This window comes from Trachemys scripta, chromosome 1 (genome assembly GCF_013100865.1).
Source record: "Trachemys scripta elegans isolate TJP31775 chromosome 1, CAS_Tse_1.0, whole genome shotgun sequence".
NCBI classification, from domain to species: Eukaryota; Metazoa; Chordata; order Testudines; family Emydidae; genus Trachemys; species Trachemys scripta.
This window is the reverse complement of record NC_048298.1, coordinates 110,367,967-110,383,895: the sequence shown is the minus strand read 5'-3', so window position 1 is coordinate 110,383,895 and position 15,929 is coordinate 110,367,967. Positions and strand designations below refer to the sequence as shown.

The following is a 15,929-nucleotide window of genomic DNA, read 5'->3' as shown; positions in this document are numbered from 1 at the left end:
GTACAATTATTTGAATGAGTGTAGAGTTCACTTTACTAAATGGTGCACCAGTAGGCTAGTGCAGTGGTTCTTAACCTTCATTGCAGTGCGATGCCCTTCTGACAACAAAAATTACTTCACAACCTTAGGTCGGGGGGAACCAAAGCTGAGCCTACCCAAGCCCCACTGCTCTGGGCTGGGGCCCAAAGCTGAAGCTCAAGGGCTTCAGCCCCTGGCAGGGGGCCTGCAAGCTCAGTCCTCAGGCTTTGGCTTCAGCCCTGGGTAGTTCCAGGCCAGGCCCCAGCAAATCTAAGCCAGCCCTGGCAACCCCATTCAAAGGGGGTTGTGACCCACTTTGAGGGCCTGACACACTAGCTCAGCAGTGGAAGTGGTTCTATGACAAACCTGATCCATGTATCCCTTAGCATAAAGGGAGAGGAAGAAATCTATCTTTGGTGTGAGTGGAATTGTAGGAGCTTTGGGCTCAGTGGGGTGCACAAGGGAGAGTGTCTGGTAGTGCTGGAAGTCTTGGACACAAAGCTAGATTGTCATAATGCTCATTGATCACAGAAGTACTTTTTAGATAAGCCCTGGATCTCTAAAGTATAAACCTTTAGGTAAATGTGGAGAAAGCATGTTTTAAAACATTGGAGTAGAATGTAGCCCCCTAAACTTGCAATTTTTTTCACAATACTTAATGCATTAACTAGATCACAGGTGACCTAAAGCAAGTAAAGACCATAAAGTAGAAAATAATTTGAGGACCAACAGAAGAATGGCTGCAATGCTTTGTCTGGCATTGGTAGGAGCCAGACAACACCTGTTTTCTCAGACACATCTACAAATTAGGATTTAAAAAAAAACCCTATGGAGATGTTTGGGTGCTGTTGAAGCAATAATCATTGTTTACTGAGCCCATTGCCTTTAGCTATTCCACTGGGAGGTGCTAGCTGCTGTAAATGAGGCTTAGCAAGAGCCCTTGTAACCTACACACCACCTGGATGTGGTGGCCTGTCCCATCTAATGGTGTGAGAGCTGTAGAGCTGACTCATTAATCTAACAGTCAGTTGGCCTTTAGCTCTTGCAGTAGAGGCTCATGTACTAAGCTCCTGAGGTTTGATCCTGCCCCCCCATGACTGGGGTCTGTTAGTGTTCAATCATTTCTTCCAAGTAATATTACATGAGTAAAGTAAAAATGTTAGCACTTGCTTGTGCAACCTTAATTCTGCCACCCCCACGTGTGCAGTGAGGCAATAGGTACTGTGGAAGAGTAGGTGATATAGCTAACTTAAGTACTTGTCTTTACAATCCTAAAGGTAGTTGAGAAATTGCCTAGATTATTTTTGTTACAGTTGTAGAGGAGAAAAGCCCCTTCTCCCTCCTTATCCTCACCAAGTCATGGTTTGAACCTGCACCTTCAACATGAATAAAGTACAAAGCTATCCTGAGTGTGGAGAACATTATGGGTCTAGGGCAAACATACATCCCCCTCCACCAGTGCTCCTGGGGGGCTGGATAGAAGGCAGGAGAGTTTGGGGTGGTCGGTAGGGTGGGGAATGGGGAGTCAGGAAGGGGGGTTGGAGTGGGTGGCAGGGGGCAGTCAGGGGACAGGGAGTGTGGGGGTAGATGGGGCAAGGGGACCATCAGGGAACATGTGGGGGGTTGGATAGGGCAGGAGTCCTGGTGGGGCTTTCAGGGGGTGAGAAGCAAGGCAGGACAGGGGTAGGGGCCAGGCCCTGCCTGGCTGTTTGGGGAGGCACAGCCTCCCCTAACCAGCCCTCCATACAATTTCCAAAACCCTATGTGGCCCTCAGGCCAAAATTTGCCTGCCCCTGTTCTAGTGCCTTTCCAACTATGGGTCACTTGTTACCTAGTACCCCATATTGCAAGAGACTGGTTGTGCTACTACAAGCTCTCCTTGCACTACCCTAACTGGGATCAAAATCTGTCCCAAGCTCTCACTGCACTCCACATGGAAAATTTTTCTGTATAGGACACTATGCTCCTATTCAAAGATCTCAGAATAAGCAGCACCACCAGTTAAAATGGCAGTATCATTTTCATCCTGAAAGATTGGAGAGTGCTTTTCAGTCTGTCTGGACTCACTTACCTCCTCCCCTACATTCAGCCATTGATAGTCATCTCCCATACACAAACTGCACCTTTAGCTTCTTTTTGGAGGAAGGGAGGTAAATGACTTCCCTACATAAGATTGATTACTCAATTAACCTAGGGGTGGGGTTAATTTAATCTGACTAGCACACTCCTCCTCCATAAAAGCATACACTTTTTGAATGACCATGAAGAAGGAACTATTACTTTACAGCTGAGGTCTTCTGGTTACTGTGTTAGGGCATTTTTTTCAGTGACTCACAAGAGAGTGCCTGCTCTAAATTCCCCCTAGAGTGGGGGCCCTCATTCTTTTGATCCTGCTTAAAATTTGGAGTTTGTGCTATGAGCTTATCAAATTAGCTGTGAGAGCACCTTGAGGTCACAGAGGAAAAAATTCTGTAGCTTACTGATTCTTCATCTACTGTATCAAGGGCCCCATTGGGCTTCAGAAGGATCATCTATACATACTGACATGATCCCAATTTTTGAAGCAGGAACAACTCATTTCATATACAAAATGCTTTTCAAAGCAAGATAGAAAGGGACTGCACAACTAAATCAATACTTATTAGGGGAAAAAAGCAAACATGATTCTGGGATGTATTAACAGGTGTGTTATGAACAAGACACAAGAAGTCATTCTTCTGCTCTACTCTGTGCTGGTTAGGCCTCAGCTGGAGTATTGTGTCCAGTTCTGGGCACCACATTTCAAGAAAGATGTGGAGAAATTGGAGAGGGTCCAGAGAAGAGCAACCTGACCTATGAAGGAAGGCTGAAAGAATTGGGTTTGTTTAGTTTGGAAAAGAGAAGACAAAGGGGACATGATAGCAGTTTTCAGTATCTAAAAGGGTGTTATAATGAGGAGGGAGAAAATTTGTTCACCTTAGCCTCTAAGGATAGAAGCAGCAGCAATGGGCTTAAACTGCAGCAAGGGAGGTTTAGGTTGGACATTAGGAACTTTTTCCTAATTGTCAGGGTGGTTAAACACTGGAATAAATTGCCTAGGGAGGTTGTGGAATCTCCATCTCTGGAGATATTTAAGAGGAGGTTAGATAAATGTCTATCAGGGATGGTCTAGACAATATTTGGTCCTGCCATGAGAGCAGGGGACTGAACTTGATGACCTCTCAAGGTCCCTTCCAGTCCTAGAATCTATGAAGTGGAGTAGAACACAGCTAGTTTCTATCATAAGTTTTCCATTTCAGATGTTTTTGCTAAGAGATTCATTTAACAATATCCAAACTGAAACCACTGACCTTTTATATCACAGGTTTAGAAGATATTTAGTAGACTGACAATGTACACAGCTGATACATTTGTGAGCTTCACCTTGCTGCATTTTTGCAATGCATTAGCATTATGTCAAAACCCCACTGTCCCACTTACAAATGATGTATTCTAAATTATTACACAAACAGGGACTGTTGATGGAAATATTCCATTTATTATTGGTGCAGTTTCAGAGTATATTGTTTGAACAAGTCATTTTTATTGCAGCTATCAAATGTATTTGAAAGATTCAGAGAAAAGTGTTTACAAAAACCCAAGACAAAAAACATGACAATTCAGAAACAATGCCAGCCATTGTTTGCACAGTTTCGCCCCCTACAGATAGCCAAGTGCATCTCAATATGTAAACAAGATGTTTCAGCTAAGCAGGGGAGATCATCTTTGGATTGAAATATTATGTTCTCCCCTCTAATTAAAAAAAGTCAGCTGCTACAAAAAACATGCTACAAATAAAAGTAGTGATGAAGGAGGAGTTCTCTGTAGTTCCAATGCAGAAAGCTGTTAAGCATTTTAGGGCTACTTCAGTTAACTAGTTTATTCCACCCATATACTGTAGGATGTAAATGCTAAACCTTATGGCATGTAAATTCAAACCAAGCTGACTTATAGCATTGTGTTTACTATATACAAATCAAACACCACATCTGTAAATAAGAGCTTTGGGAGATAGTTAAACACCATAATTAGAGGCTTACTTCACTTTGAGTAGTTAGGTGGACTTAATATACGGCACTGATGAATGGCAAGATTTAGTGTACAGTCATTTAAGCTCCAACTGTGTTAAATTTTTAATGATGGTAGTTTTACATAAATTAAACTACGATGTTTTATACAAGTGACCTACTTTTGATCCTCTATACCCTTATTTTCCCCTCTTTAAAACTATAGTTTTCTTTTTAATTACCCATGACTGGGCATCTTACATTTTAAAAAAATTTAATACTCATCTTGCCATACCTCTAATGGCAAAATTATGAAATCTTACTATAGAAAAGTGTGTGACTTTTTAAAAAGCTGTGATACCGGCTAATTATGTGCATTCATTACTAAATATAATACTCTAGCATGTATTAAAGCATTCTACCATTAGTAGTGCCTTAAAGCTAAACTTTGTAAAGCTATGTGTATATATTGCAATCAATTACTAATCACTAACAAAAATAGAGTATCAGTACCGCTGTCAGCTAACAATCATCCAAATTAAGGTATTAACTTAAACTAGAATGAAAAAATTGATACTTAAAAGTATAAAACAATAAATTTAAACAAGTTATTGATGCAGTATTTATGACATGGGCAACTTACAGAAAATATTACATTGTCAACTAAAGATTTTTTTCCATGCCTTAGTCTAAAGTGCAGAAAAAGACTTCTGTATTCCAAAAGTAACCACTGTTTTTATGGGTTTACTGCACACTTTTCTTAAGTAATTCAACTTTGCATGCATTTGGGGGTTGACCTCTTATGCCAGTTGAAATCACTGTTCAGACACATAGTCATGACTATCAGTAGGAGAATATTTCACAGCATGGGTTTCTTTAGGAATAAAGGCTCTTGTGCAAAGGCAGTACTATTATGATGAATATCTAGACTGATTATTAAATACAGTGCTAATATACATGGTTTTAACTGGGATAATGCAAAAAGACGTTTTGGTAAATAAACATAAATATAAAAAGGACAATTTAGCACTTTCAAAATGAGTTGGTCCAGCATCTTTAGTAGCCTCCTATGGTTCTTTCTCAAATTGTCTCAAACCTGCTGAAAGAGAGAATGATTAAAGATTGCTTGAAATCTGATGCATCTCTAGCAATATAGAGGAGGCTGTTCTGAATTGCTTCAAACCCCTTCACCTCAGAGCACCTGCTAAGGAGCAAGACAACACACCCCTACTACTAGACTGCGTGGCCAGCTAGAGCCCACAGAGGTGCTCCATGGCCCCAAGGGTGGATGGGTAGGATCTCATTCAGATACTTGCTCGCCTCTGGAGCAGGTGCAGGGAGCATATTGACCTTCCAAGGAGTATTATACATCATGTTCCTCATACAGCATTTCCTGAATCATTTGTCTGTGGCTCCTGTTCCTAGACAGATTGCCTCAGCACTTCTGTTCAACCACTGTATTCCAATCCCCAGGAACAAGGAAGTGATTCTACAAGTGATGAAAGCCTGGCCTACTAAAATCAGAGGACGGGGAGACTGGCACTCAGGAGTTCCATCCCTGTTCTTTATATTGACCATCTCTCCACACATGGCTTTAGGTAAGCCATTTAGGTTGGTATTGCCCAAGCTGCTCAGTACTGGCCTAGCTCTGCAACCAGGGAAGTCAATGGTAAAATTGCCACTGATTTCCATGGGAGTAGAGAGAGGCCAACACTAAGCAATTGTGAAAAGCCCCATCTTAATTTCACTGTAAAATAAGACCCACCTAATATGAGTGATATGAAGGTTAGTTTGTATATCATGCATTTCATCTTCCAGAGCTTTGCAAACATTGCAGGTGTTATTCTAAGACAGATTTCTAATACTGGACAAGGTTCCCACCCCCCATTTAAGTCTGTTTTCACAGACCGACTGTTTTGTTCCCAATATGGATCACAGATTTAAGGGACTCCTATTGAATGGGCTTCTGATCAATTTTAATTATTGAATAGAGCTCTTCTTCCCCCACTCCTCTTCCACACAGGCTCATTTCCTCCACCTGGTTTTCCTTGGAGAGCTTTGGAATAAAAGTATCATCTGTACAGAAGAGCTAGCAGAGGTTTTGCTAGTTCCCTTCAGCACAGCCACAGCATAGCTCTCAGACAATGTATTTCAAACTTGTGACACAAATAGGGTCAAAATGGAAATACCAAACAGTTTATGCTGTGATAAGATAGGCAGGCACTACTGCAGCAAGAGCGGAGAGCATTTGAACTCCACTCCAATTCAGGTCTGTGGCATGAAGGGCACACAGCAACTCATGAGATCAAGATTTAAGAGTCAACAAGTGACTGCATGTTCATTTGTCATGAGACTTCCCCGTGGCTGATGGTACTGTTCAGAGTCATCCTATGGATTTGTTTTCATCAGTCCTCAGGGTTTCCATTCCCAGTGGAATAACATTGCAACACTAGCCTCTGTTTTTGTTTTTTTAAAAAACAAGTTTTGATTAAAACCATTTGTAGACCTTGAAAGGACTATTCCCAGATGTTTAACACCTGGGAGTGTTAGTAAAATGACAGTCTTAGTCTTTGGCCTCAAACAGTTCAAATGGATCTCTGCAGCTACAGCAAACACACTAGAGGTGTTATTCACACAATGCTTTGCAAATAGGGCTAGAGAACGGCCATCCCAAAAGGAAGATTTGTGCTCATTACCCAAAAATATTTGTCAAGTTATGATCTGGGGCAATTAATTCTTCATTTCTTGTGTGCCGCCATTAATGGCATAATTTTAAAAGCTGGGTGCATCTGTATGAAATGTGCAAAAGCTTCCATTTAATGTACTGTACAAATTACTCACACTTACCATTAGTCTCTGACTTTTTCCCCATAGCTGTTACCTGCAGTGCAAAAAAAAATATCCATAATAAATTTATCATTAAAGAAAGGTGTATGTAGGAAAACCACATTAGAGTGGAAAGAAATTCATCTCTGTGGAAAGGGCCAATACAAGGTCTATGCACCACATACTTCTTAGTTCCTATTTTGAAGAACTATGTGGTACATAGGCCTTTTTCAGCCCACTGAACATTAATGGATGAATTTTCTCTACTAAAAACTCCTACTAAATGCTAGTCAGAGTTAGACACTTTGCCTTCTGAAAGTCTCACTCAGTGTCTTTGTTCTCTCTACAATGGATAGAAGTATTACCTTAGAAGGAGAGGTTGCCTTTTCATTTGACTGCTTCTCCCAGAGATTACGTTTGTTGGATACATCTCCTGGTCTTAAATCCTATTTTTTGAGTTTTCAAAGAATAGAAAAATAAAAACCTAGTTCAGATTTGTTTTATTTAAGTGGAGTAAAGGCTGTATTGTAACTTCCCACAGAAATACCCACACATTATGCCTGTGTAAGCCCCATTCATAATGTGTTTTCACAGATGTACAATAACCGAAAGCAGAACTTGACCTGCAGAATCTTTACTCATAAGTTATTTATATGCTTTTACTTCTATGTTAAATACTATACAAGGTAGAAGAAAATGGAAAGTGGTAAAAAGCAAATACGTATTTTTCACTTCCAAATCAGAGGACGGGTTACCCAGCAGTTATAAGCTAGTAGTTGATCTCCTGTGACACCTTAAACAGAGGTCACTGCCCAGCCCCAATATATGTAATTTTTTCTTTTTACACAGCAAGTACAGGGGAAGTAGCTTGAGCACACAGCATTTTTCATCAAGTAACAAGATGCACGACACTTTACATGATCATCCAATATACGTATCCCTGTAATACAAAATTCTACCTAAGTCAATCTACAGTTCTGCTAAGATGGATCTTATTTAATATATTCACACAAAGGGACAGAGTAAAGGTTGGTATGTGAAATTTTTTCCCTTGGAAGATTTCAATTTTGGTGAAAAGTTTCAGTTTTCTGGGGGGGGGAATATTAAGTCTCAGGTAGGTTTGAGCTGAATTGAAATATTGCAGTTGATTGCACAGAACCAAAACATTTTACCATTTAGAAGAAGCTCAACATTACAATAAGTCTGCCCAAGATGCCTCAGTACTTCATGGGAGTTGTAATTTGGATGTTTCATGCCCCCCATGGTATGAGCTCCTTGGCTGGCCCACATCTCCCAAGATGTAGTGCATCATGGGACATGTAGTCTAGCCAATGTATGGATAATTCCGTATAGACAAATGAGGTGTTTTTTAAAATGTAAACAAACTATGTAATCTCACCCAGTAATGGAGAGGACACTGTGCACAAACAGAAGAGCAGCTCCTCCTTTGCATTCTCAAGTAAATATTTTGCGATCCAAGACATAGCCATAAACCATTCTTTATGTCCATTTGAATTCTAACTACAACCTTTATATCCATAGCATGGAGTTGAAGTGCCAGGATAACAGGAAGTCAGAGAAACACCCACCGGGGAAAAATAAACTTTCAGCACCTCATGAAAGGTGTAAGTTCTACGTTGTTCCCAGCATCCTTCTTGCCATCCCCAATGCAGACATGCTTGCTGTGCACAAGGATTTCTGCAATAGGAAGGAAGAGCTCCCATGTACTAAACAGCAGCAAGCAGTTTATAGTCTGACTTCTCTGGGATGTGGTTTGGCACAGCGTTGGATGCATTAAAACTTGTGCCCAAGCAAGAACAACATAGCAAGTGGCTGTGATCACAGCTGAGCATATTTCAGTCTCCAAAAGACTGGTGCAAAAATACTGATGGCACACGTCTCCAGAGGACTGACCACATGCCTAGTCCTCAACTTCATTTTGGAGGGAATTTAAGGAGGTGAAATAAAGACAGCCAGATCCTGGTGTGCAAGAGGGAGAGAAAAAGATGGTTTGGGAATTGAGACCGTCTTAATTTTGCCTTGGCTTATCCTAATAGCATTAAGAGATTTAGGTTTACATTCATATAATACCTTAAAGTGAATTTTGAAATGATTTACCTGACCAGTTTAGCAAAGAGACCCCCCAATCCGAAAAGGATAGAAGGAAGGCATCTAGAGAAGTCCATGCAAACAGAGATATTGAAAGGAAAGAGCAATCCGCTGAGAGAGAAAGATATGGTTGAGGAAAGGAGTGGTTAGTTCTGCATTGTTCATTAATGCCCAGCTTAGAGAAAAGAAACAAAACCCAAAAAACAAGAACCAGATTCTATGCCAATTTATCATGGTCACCTTAAATAGCTACCATTATTTTCTATTCAGACACTGCTAAACTCAGTTACTATGTAACCATTAGCAAATACTGAGTTTTTAAGGGCAACCACTCAACTCCAAGCAACCCTACTGAAGGCAACAGGGGTGTAAATCAGAAGCACATGCTATGCTAGCAGTGATGTGGAAAGCAACTGGATTTGTACTGACCATACTACACAATGTGCATAGACTTTTTATAAAGTGCCAAAATAAGATGAATCATTGAATATGATCCAATGGAGACCTTAGCGATGCCATGCCTTACAATACGTGGTGTCATCTCCCAATGCAGGGAAGGAAAAGGGACAGGAATTATCTATTTCTGTTCTTTCCTCCCAGAAACCCCTCTTATCTTGTTTCCCCTGCCCCACTTGGCTGTGGCTGAAGGACTTGTTTTTTCTTCTTCCTTCATTTGTAGCTTGGTGCCCTTGTTCCCAACTGAGTAGAAAGTTATGTGAAGCTTAGAGTGAAGGCAGCCATTAGTGGTCTGGACCAGGTGCTTCTTACAGGAGAAGTGAGCAATAAAGACACTTGGGATAGTAGTCTGTAGCCATGTAGTAGTTGCTCCTGGAGTTGCTACATTAGGGATTACTATGGCTACAAGGAGGAGACACTTGCAGCTTTCATTGATTTGGGGTGCGGGGGGCAAGGGGGCAGATGCAGGGACAGCTCTGCTGCTCCTCTCCTCTAGATTAGCTGAAAGCTATATGGTCTGGCAGCATATAGTCAAACAACACGGGTGCAGCTTAAACATAACAGCCTGATGTGCTACTTGTATATTTACCACTTTAGGATCCGAGTCTCATTTACAGCAAGGCATCTTTAGGACACTGACAGTTTGGCCATTTCAATAGTTTGCCAGTTCCTCTTGGAGGCAAACCATCAAATATTTCATCAACAGATCATGACTGTTTATTTACAGATTCATGGTGCAACACCTGAAGCGCCAAGTTAACATTCTCCTCTGTAATATGACCCCTCACAATTTTTCTAGAGCGTCCATCCATGCAGTTTCCAAGGACGCACCAGCTTGATGGTGAGAGCTGTTCTGATACCATAGTCATCCATAAATTCTTAACTTTAGTGCTTCTATCAGGTCAAGCCTCCGAGGAAAGAGAATGCACCACCATCACTTCCAAGGAGCCATCTACTTCCTGGCCTACCATATTTACTTCCAATCTCTCTCCCACTGACATAAATGCAAACTCATCATTCAGAAGCCAGTTACTGCGGTTTTACTTACAGAAGGTTTTGGAGCAGGTGATTTGTTGGTGTCTGGGGTCTTCGTTAACCATTCGTTGATACGACTGGACACACCAACCTTCAGTCCAGCTGTTTCCTGCAAAGCAGTCATTTTCAAATCAGCTTTTTTAGAGTACTTGTGCCTAAGGGCTCTATGATTTGGGGCTTAAAAAAAAGCAAAACCCATGTCTGGTTGAGATACAGCCTTCAGCTGGCAAACAGAGTAATCATGTGACTGACCTCCTGGCAGGGCCGGCGCTTCCACTAGGCAACCCCAAGTGGTCGCCTAGGGCAGTAGGATTTGGGGGGCAGCATTTTGCCGTCCTCAGTGGCAATTCGGCGGCATGGGTCCTTCCGCTCTGTGTCTTCGGGGCGCTTTGGCAGTGGGTCCTTCACTCGCTCCGGGACCCGCCACCGAAGCAACTCCAAGACGCGGAGCGGAAGGACCCCCGCTGCCGAATGCTCTGAGGAGGAGCGCTGCCGCCTAGGGCGGCAAAAACCATGGTGCCGCTCCTGCCCCCGGATAGCATTCATAAAACTTTCATCAATCCCTGAGCATCCAGTGCTGCTTCTGCCCCCACTCCAAATTCTAAAAATAAGTTCTTTAGCTGAAAGAGAAGAATGATTAGGAACTTATTTCGTCTTTTTTTTTTTAAACTGGAATTTTGAAATACAATACAATAAAAGTCACCCCTAAATCACCCACAGTTAATAGAATTTCTTAAAAGATATGGCCAAAAGTTTTCAAACGTGGGCGCATATAGTTAAGTGCTTAAATTCATATTTAGAGACACAGCCTGATTTTCAGAAGTGCTTTCGACTCACATTGACTTGTAAGAAGGAAATGTTGGCCTATAAACTTATAGACAAGATATGAACCTTAAATATTCCAGTGATGCTTGTAAAAAAAAAAGCTGAGTAACTTTACTAGTAGAATTTGACCCAATAAAAACATCACAACTCCAAACTTTCTTGTACATGGCTTAAGCCCACCAGTTACAGCTGTGTAAGAGGTCAGAAGTATGATGTTTCAGTTAGTCTCTCTTAATTAACCCTATTATTGCAATAAGTTTCCCTTAGTCCTACTATAATAGTCTTACTGTTATTCTGTAGGCCAGTGGTCTCCAACCTTTATAAGCACCAGATCACTTTTTAAATTTAAGTGCAACCCAGGAGCTACTTCAAAGAAAATGTAGAAACAGTAATTACACAAACCCAAACATCCTTGCCCTGCCTCTTGCCCTTCCCCAAGACCACACCCCTTCCCCGAGACCCTGCCCCGCTCACTCCATCCCCCCTCTCTCTGTCACTTGCTCTCCCCCACACTCACTCACTTTCACTGGGCTGGGACAGGGGGTTTGGGTTCAGGAGGGGTTGCGGGCTCCGGGCTGGGGCTGAGGGGTTTGGAGTGTGGGAAGGGCTCTGGGCTGAGCCTGGGGCAAGGGTGCAGGAAGGGACTCAGGATGGAGGCTCTGGGAGGGAGTTTGGGTGCAGGACGGGGCTCAGGGCTGGGGCAGGCAGTTAGGGTGCAGGAGGGGTGTGGAGTGCTGGCTCCAGAAGGGGGATCAGGGCTTGGGCAGTGGGTTGAGGTGCAGGGTGCAGACTCTGGGAGGGGGCTCTGGGCTGGGGCCAGGAGTTGTGGTGCAGAAGGCGCTGCAGGGTGCGAACTCTGGGAGAGGACTGGGGGTTGGGGTCAGGGTGCGGGAGGGGGCTCAGGGCTGGGGTTCAGGCTCTAGGAGGAGGTACGGGATGGGGCTCGGACTGGGACCAGGGTACAGGGGGGGTTTGGGCTCCGGCCAGGCACCACTTAACTCGGGTGGCTCCCGGGCAGGAGAACAGCGGGGCTAATGCAGGTTCCCTGCCTGCCCTATCCCTGTGCTGCTCCCAGAAGCGGCCGGCATATCCGGCAGCGGCTCCTGGAGATGGGAGCGGGGGAGAAGGGACAGGTGGTTCTGCGTGCTGTCCTCACTTGCAGACCCTGCCACCACAGCTCCCATTCCCCACAGTCACCCATTCCTGGCCAATTGGAGCTGCTGCCAGACATGCCAGTCACTTCTGGGAGCAGCGTGGGGACAGGGCAGAAGGTCGATATCCTGGTTTGGCTGCAGGAGGGTTGACAACCCTGTCATGATCAACTGGTCGATCGTGGCACCTCTGACAGTGGATCTCAGTTTCAGTGACAGACTGAGATCCACTGTCAGAGGCTCCATGATGGACCAGTCTATCACGATTTACCGATTGGTGACCACTGCTGTAGGCTATACGGGTAGCTGGGTCTTTGAGGATCCTGTTCAAGATGCTGAGCACCATCTGTCTGACTTCAGCAAGACTGCTCACAGGAATAAGGATTACTCATATAAGTAAAGATTTAAGGAAAGGTCCTTGGTGTACTTCTATATAAACCTGCAAAATAGGAATATGTACCTTATTTGGTGTCCCTGGCCCAGATGGTGATGAGAAAACATTCCCTTTCTCCCACATGCTTTTGATATTACGGACACCCTCAGCTGGGACTGGAAGGTCAGAGGGTGCTGGTTTAGCAGGTTTTGCAGTTTTTGTGCCCTGCAATAGACAGACGCTAGTTAGTGCTCAAAATTAAGACCCCGGTGCCGAATGTGTTTTAGAGTTCTGGGGCATCAGTGGAGAATACTGGATACATGTATTTTTAAAACTGAATGAAGTTCCATTGATGATTATGCAAATTAAAGATAGACTCTTAGCAAAGAACCTCACTTGTTTGAAGTGCAGTTGTGCAAGTCAGAGCACTCCTCATGATCTGGCCTATCATTCATGCAGATTTTGCACAAATGGATTTACAAGGTTTGTGGTAAACTGTGGCCGATGGTATAGAGGTTTAGAAAGTAGTGCTTACAGCTGACCCATAGTTTTATTTGGCTTGTAACCCTTTGAAATGGTTTGTCCCCTTCCTTCTGCAGATTTGCTTCTGGCTGCAGCATAAATAAACGAGGAAGGCAGCTGTAAAGGTCTGATACTGTCCAGTGTGTCCAAACTGCTGTCTTGTACTGGCAGGTTAACCCTATAACTGAGGTTTATCACAAAGGCCCAACAGTCGAGCATTTCTGCAAGGTGTGACTTCTGCAGGGTTACCAAAATAGAAGTCAAAATTCCCTCTTTGTTGGCAAAAGTCACAAGTATTGTAGAATAGGGATGTGGGGGAGTGGAGGGTTGAGACAGGTAAAGGTTGAAGTAGTTGCCTTGTGTCTCTAATTGTAAGGGAAGTCCAGCACCAGAAGTTAAGGGCCAGACTGTGGCAGGAAAGCACAGGTAACATTGGTGGAGAGCTGTGCAATTCTTCCCTTCCCTTGTAGAGCAATGGCTTTATGTCCAAGCTAGGCACAAAGGACCAGATCCTCAGATGGTTTCGACCAACATAGCTCTATTGAAATCAGTGGAGCAACACCATTTACACTAGTTGACAAGCAGGACCAGCGTGTCTGGGATCACAGCCACTGCTACACCCTTTGAAATGGCACAGCCTGATCTCCTTGCTGCATGGGATAAGCTCCGCTAGCTGCTACAGATGGATGGGGCCAAAGCCCCACCCTCATGTATTCACACTTTGAGGAGTTGAACCTCTAGTTCTGGCACTGAATCAAAGTCTGCATGCTAGGAGCTCAGAGATTGTGTCTTACATAAGGACAAAAGGGTCAGAGTGGAGTTGTAAGACACATATGTACTGATTCTTTAAAACTAACAGCAACCAAGTGGACAAGGAAACTAAGGACTGGGTATATAGTTCTAGGTGGAAACTCAGAAGGGAGAGTAAGTTAGGAACTACTGTTTTGTTTATCCTCGTTAAGATCAGCGTTAGAAGCAAGACATTTAACATTATCACATGACAAGGCTCACTACATCCTATGTAGTGCTGCCCACAATCCGGCCTAATGTATAGGACGTGCTACAAGCAATGAAGAGGGAAGCACAGTCTTATGGTTAGATTACACAGCTGGAAGTTCAGAGATGTGGGTTCTGTTCCTGACTCTACCGGAGAGCTGCTGTGACACCTTGGACAAGTCATTCCTCTCTGCCTCACCAACCCATCTGTTAGATGAGGAAAACAGGTAGGTACCCAAACACACAGGGATGCTGAGGCTCAATTCATTAAAGGTTAGCAGCACCATTTGAGACTCATCTGGAAAGTACTACAAGTTAACAGCCACTAAGGTGTGTGAGAGAGAGAGAGAACAGAATATTTAGTAGCAACTGAAGTCACAATTCTGAGATTTGAGTCAGATAAACCTCTGAATGTTTATTCAAACCTTGTATGAACCACTTTGTTCTGAAGCCTCATCAGAAGCAGCTCTGTGATGAAGCTCCCTGCTTTTCTTGGACACTAAAACCTGGACTGATTAAGGCCCGCCCCCCAACCACCATCATCAATTGGGTTAATATAATTGGGTAATAACTTACCTCAATTGCACTAGTGTATTGCTCAAGTCTGCTGTCAATCTTGGAGACAATTGCTGCAGAGTGAGTGGGTTTAGCACCACTGTTTGAAGGAGAGAAAACAGAAGTGATTACTACAATCCCAACACTTCGCTGCTTTGATTTAGTCCATTACACAGTTTATTGCTTTACCTCTTCTGAGCGGATTTGTTCAAAAACTCTGCTCGTTCTTCTATCTAGAAATAGAAAGATAGAAGTGGTGTAACTATTTATCTGCAAAGCCTGCAGCCCAATACAAGTTCAAAGGCCTGTAGCGACACACAGCTCCAAACAGAAGACAGTCAGCTTCAAATCCAAATCACTGCAGCGACATACAGAGAAGTTTACCATTTAGAACCCTATTATGAAACAAACTTGCAGGTGTGGTTATGCAGGATAATACATTTAACTCCTTCATGTTCTTCAGGGCTTCCCAAGATGATACATTTACAATAGTAAGTCCCCAGTGCAGCAGGGGTGAAGGGAAGGGAGGATGTACAGGTCAGTAAGGGGGTTGGGAGATTAGTCACATTATATGCCAAATTCACCCATCCCTCAAAAAGCAGCAGGGAAAGAGACAAATTAAATAAGTTTAAAAGAGTAGACACATCAGAGGCGGCCAGATTTGGAGCTGAGCAGTGTAACTCTATCCCATACATTTTAATGAGGACAAGGACATTGATTTTTGGACTCAAATTATCGATCAAAGCATACTTTGCTTCTGACAGTACGGTCACCGCTGAGTCAACATTTACCAACTGCAATGTTGTCTTTCATCCTACAGTTCTTTTTTATTCTCTGTACAGGGAAATAGTGTAGTATTGCTTCTCAGCTCCTCAGCGCTAAGATAAAGTGTAAGTTAAAGGCTATGATCAAGGGTCTTGATGTGTTTGGTCTTTTGGCCCCGAGACGAAAGCCTTGTCTGTCTCTCTTGGACCATGAAGTACAAACATTCTCTCTGATACAGGTGAACCATGGAGGTCTTGGGGGAGACATCCTAAA

At 43.2% G+C, this 15,929-nt stretch overlaps 1 protein-coding gene across 5 annotated transcripts in view; it reads right to left on the bottom strand.

Moving 5' to 3' along the window:
* Positions 1–3,513: 3,513 nt before the first annotated feature.
* The window catches only part of CALD1 (caldesmon 1), a 250,396-nt gene continuing 237,980 nt past the window's right edge, over positions 3,514–15,929 (bottom strand). For 4 of the 5 annotated variants that reach the window (XM_034781621.1, XM_034781588.1, XM_034781597.1 and 1 more), the window contains 7 exons: positions 15,081–15,124; positions 14,913–14,991; positions 12,906–13,043; positions 10,483–10,578; positions 7,235–7,315; positions 6,891–6,924; positions 3,514–5,142 (listed from right to left, as the gene is read on the bottom strand). In XM_034781621.1, coding sequence (XP_034637512.1) covers positions 5,111–5,142; positions 6,891–6,924; positions 7,235–7,315; positions 10,483–10,578; positions 12,906–13,043; positions 14,913–14,991; positions 15,081–15,124 — 504 coding nt within the window. In that variant the 3' untranslated portion in view covers positions 3,514–5,110. The remainder of the gene's footprint in view (positions 5,143–6,890; positions 6,925–7,234; positions 7,316–10,482; positions 10,579–12,905; positions 13,044–14,912; positions 14,992–15,080; positions 15,125–15,929) is intronic. The other variant, XM_034781615.1, reaches the window with a different exon arrangement.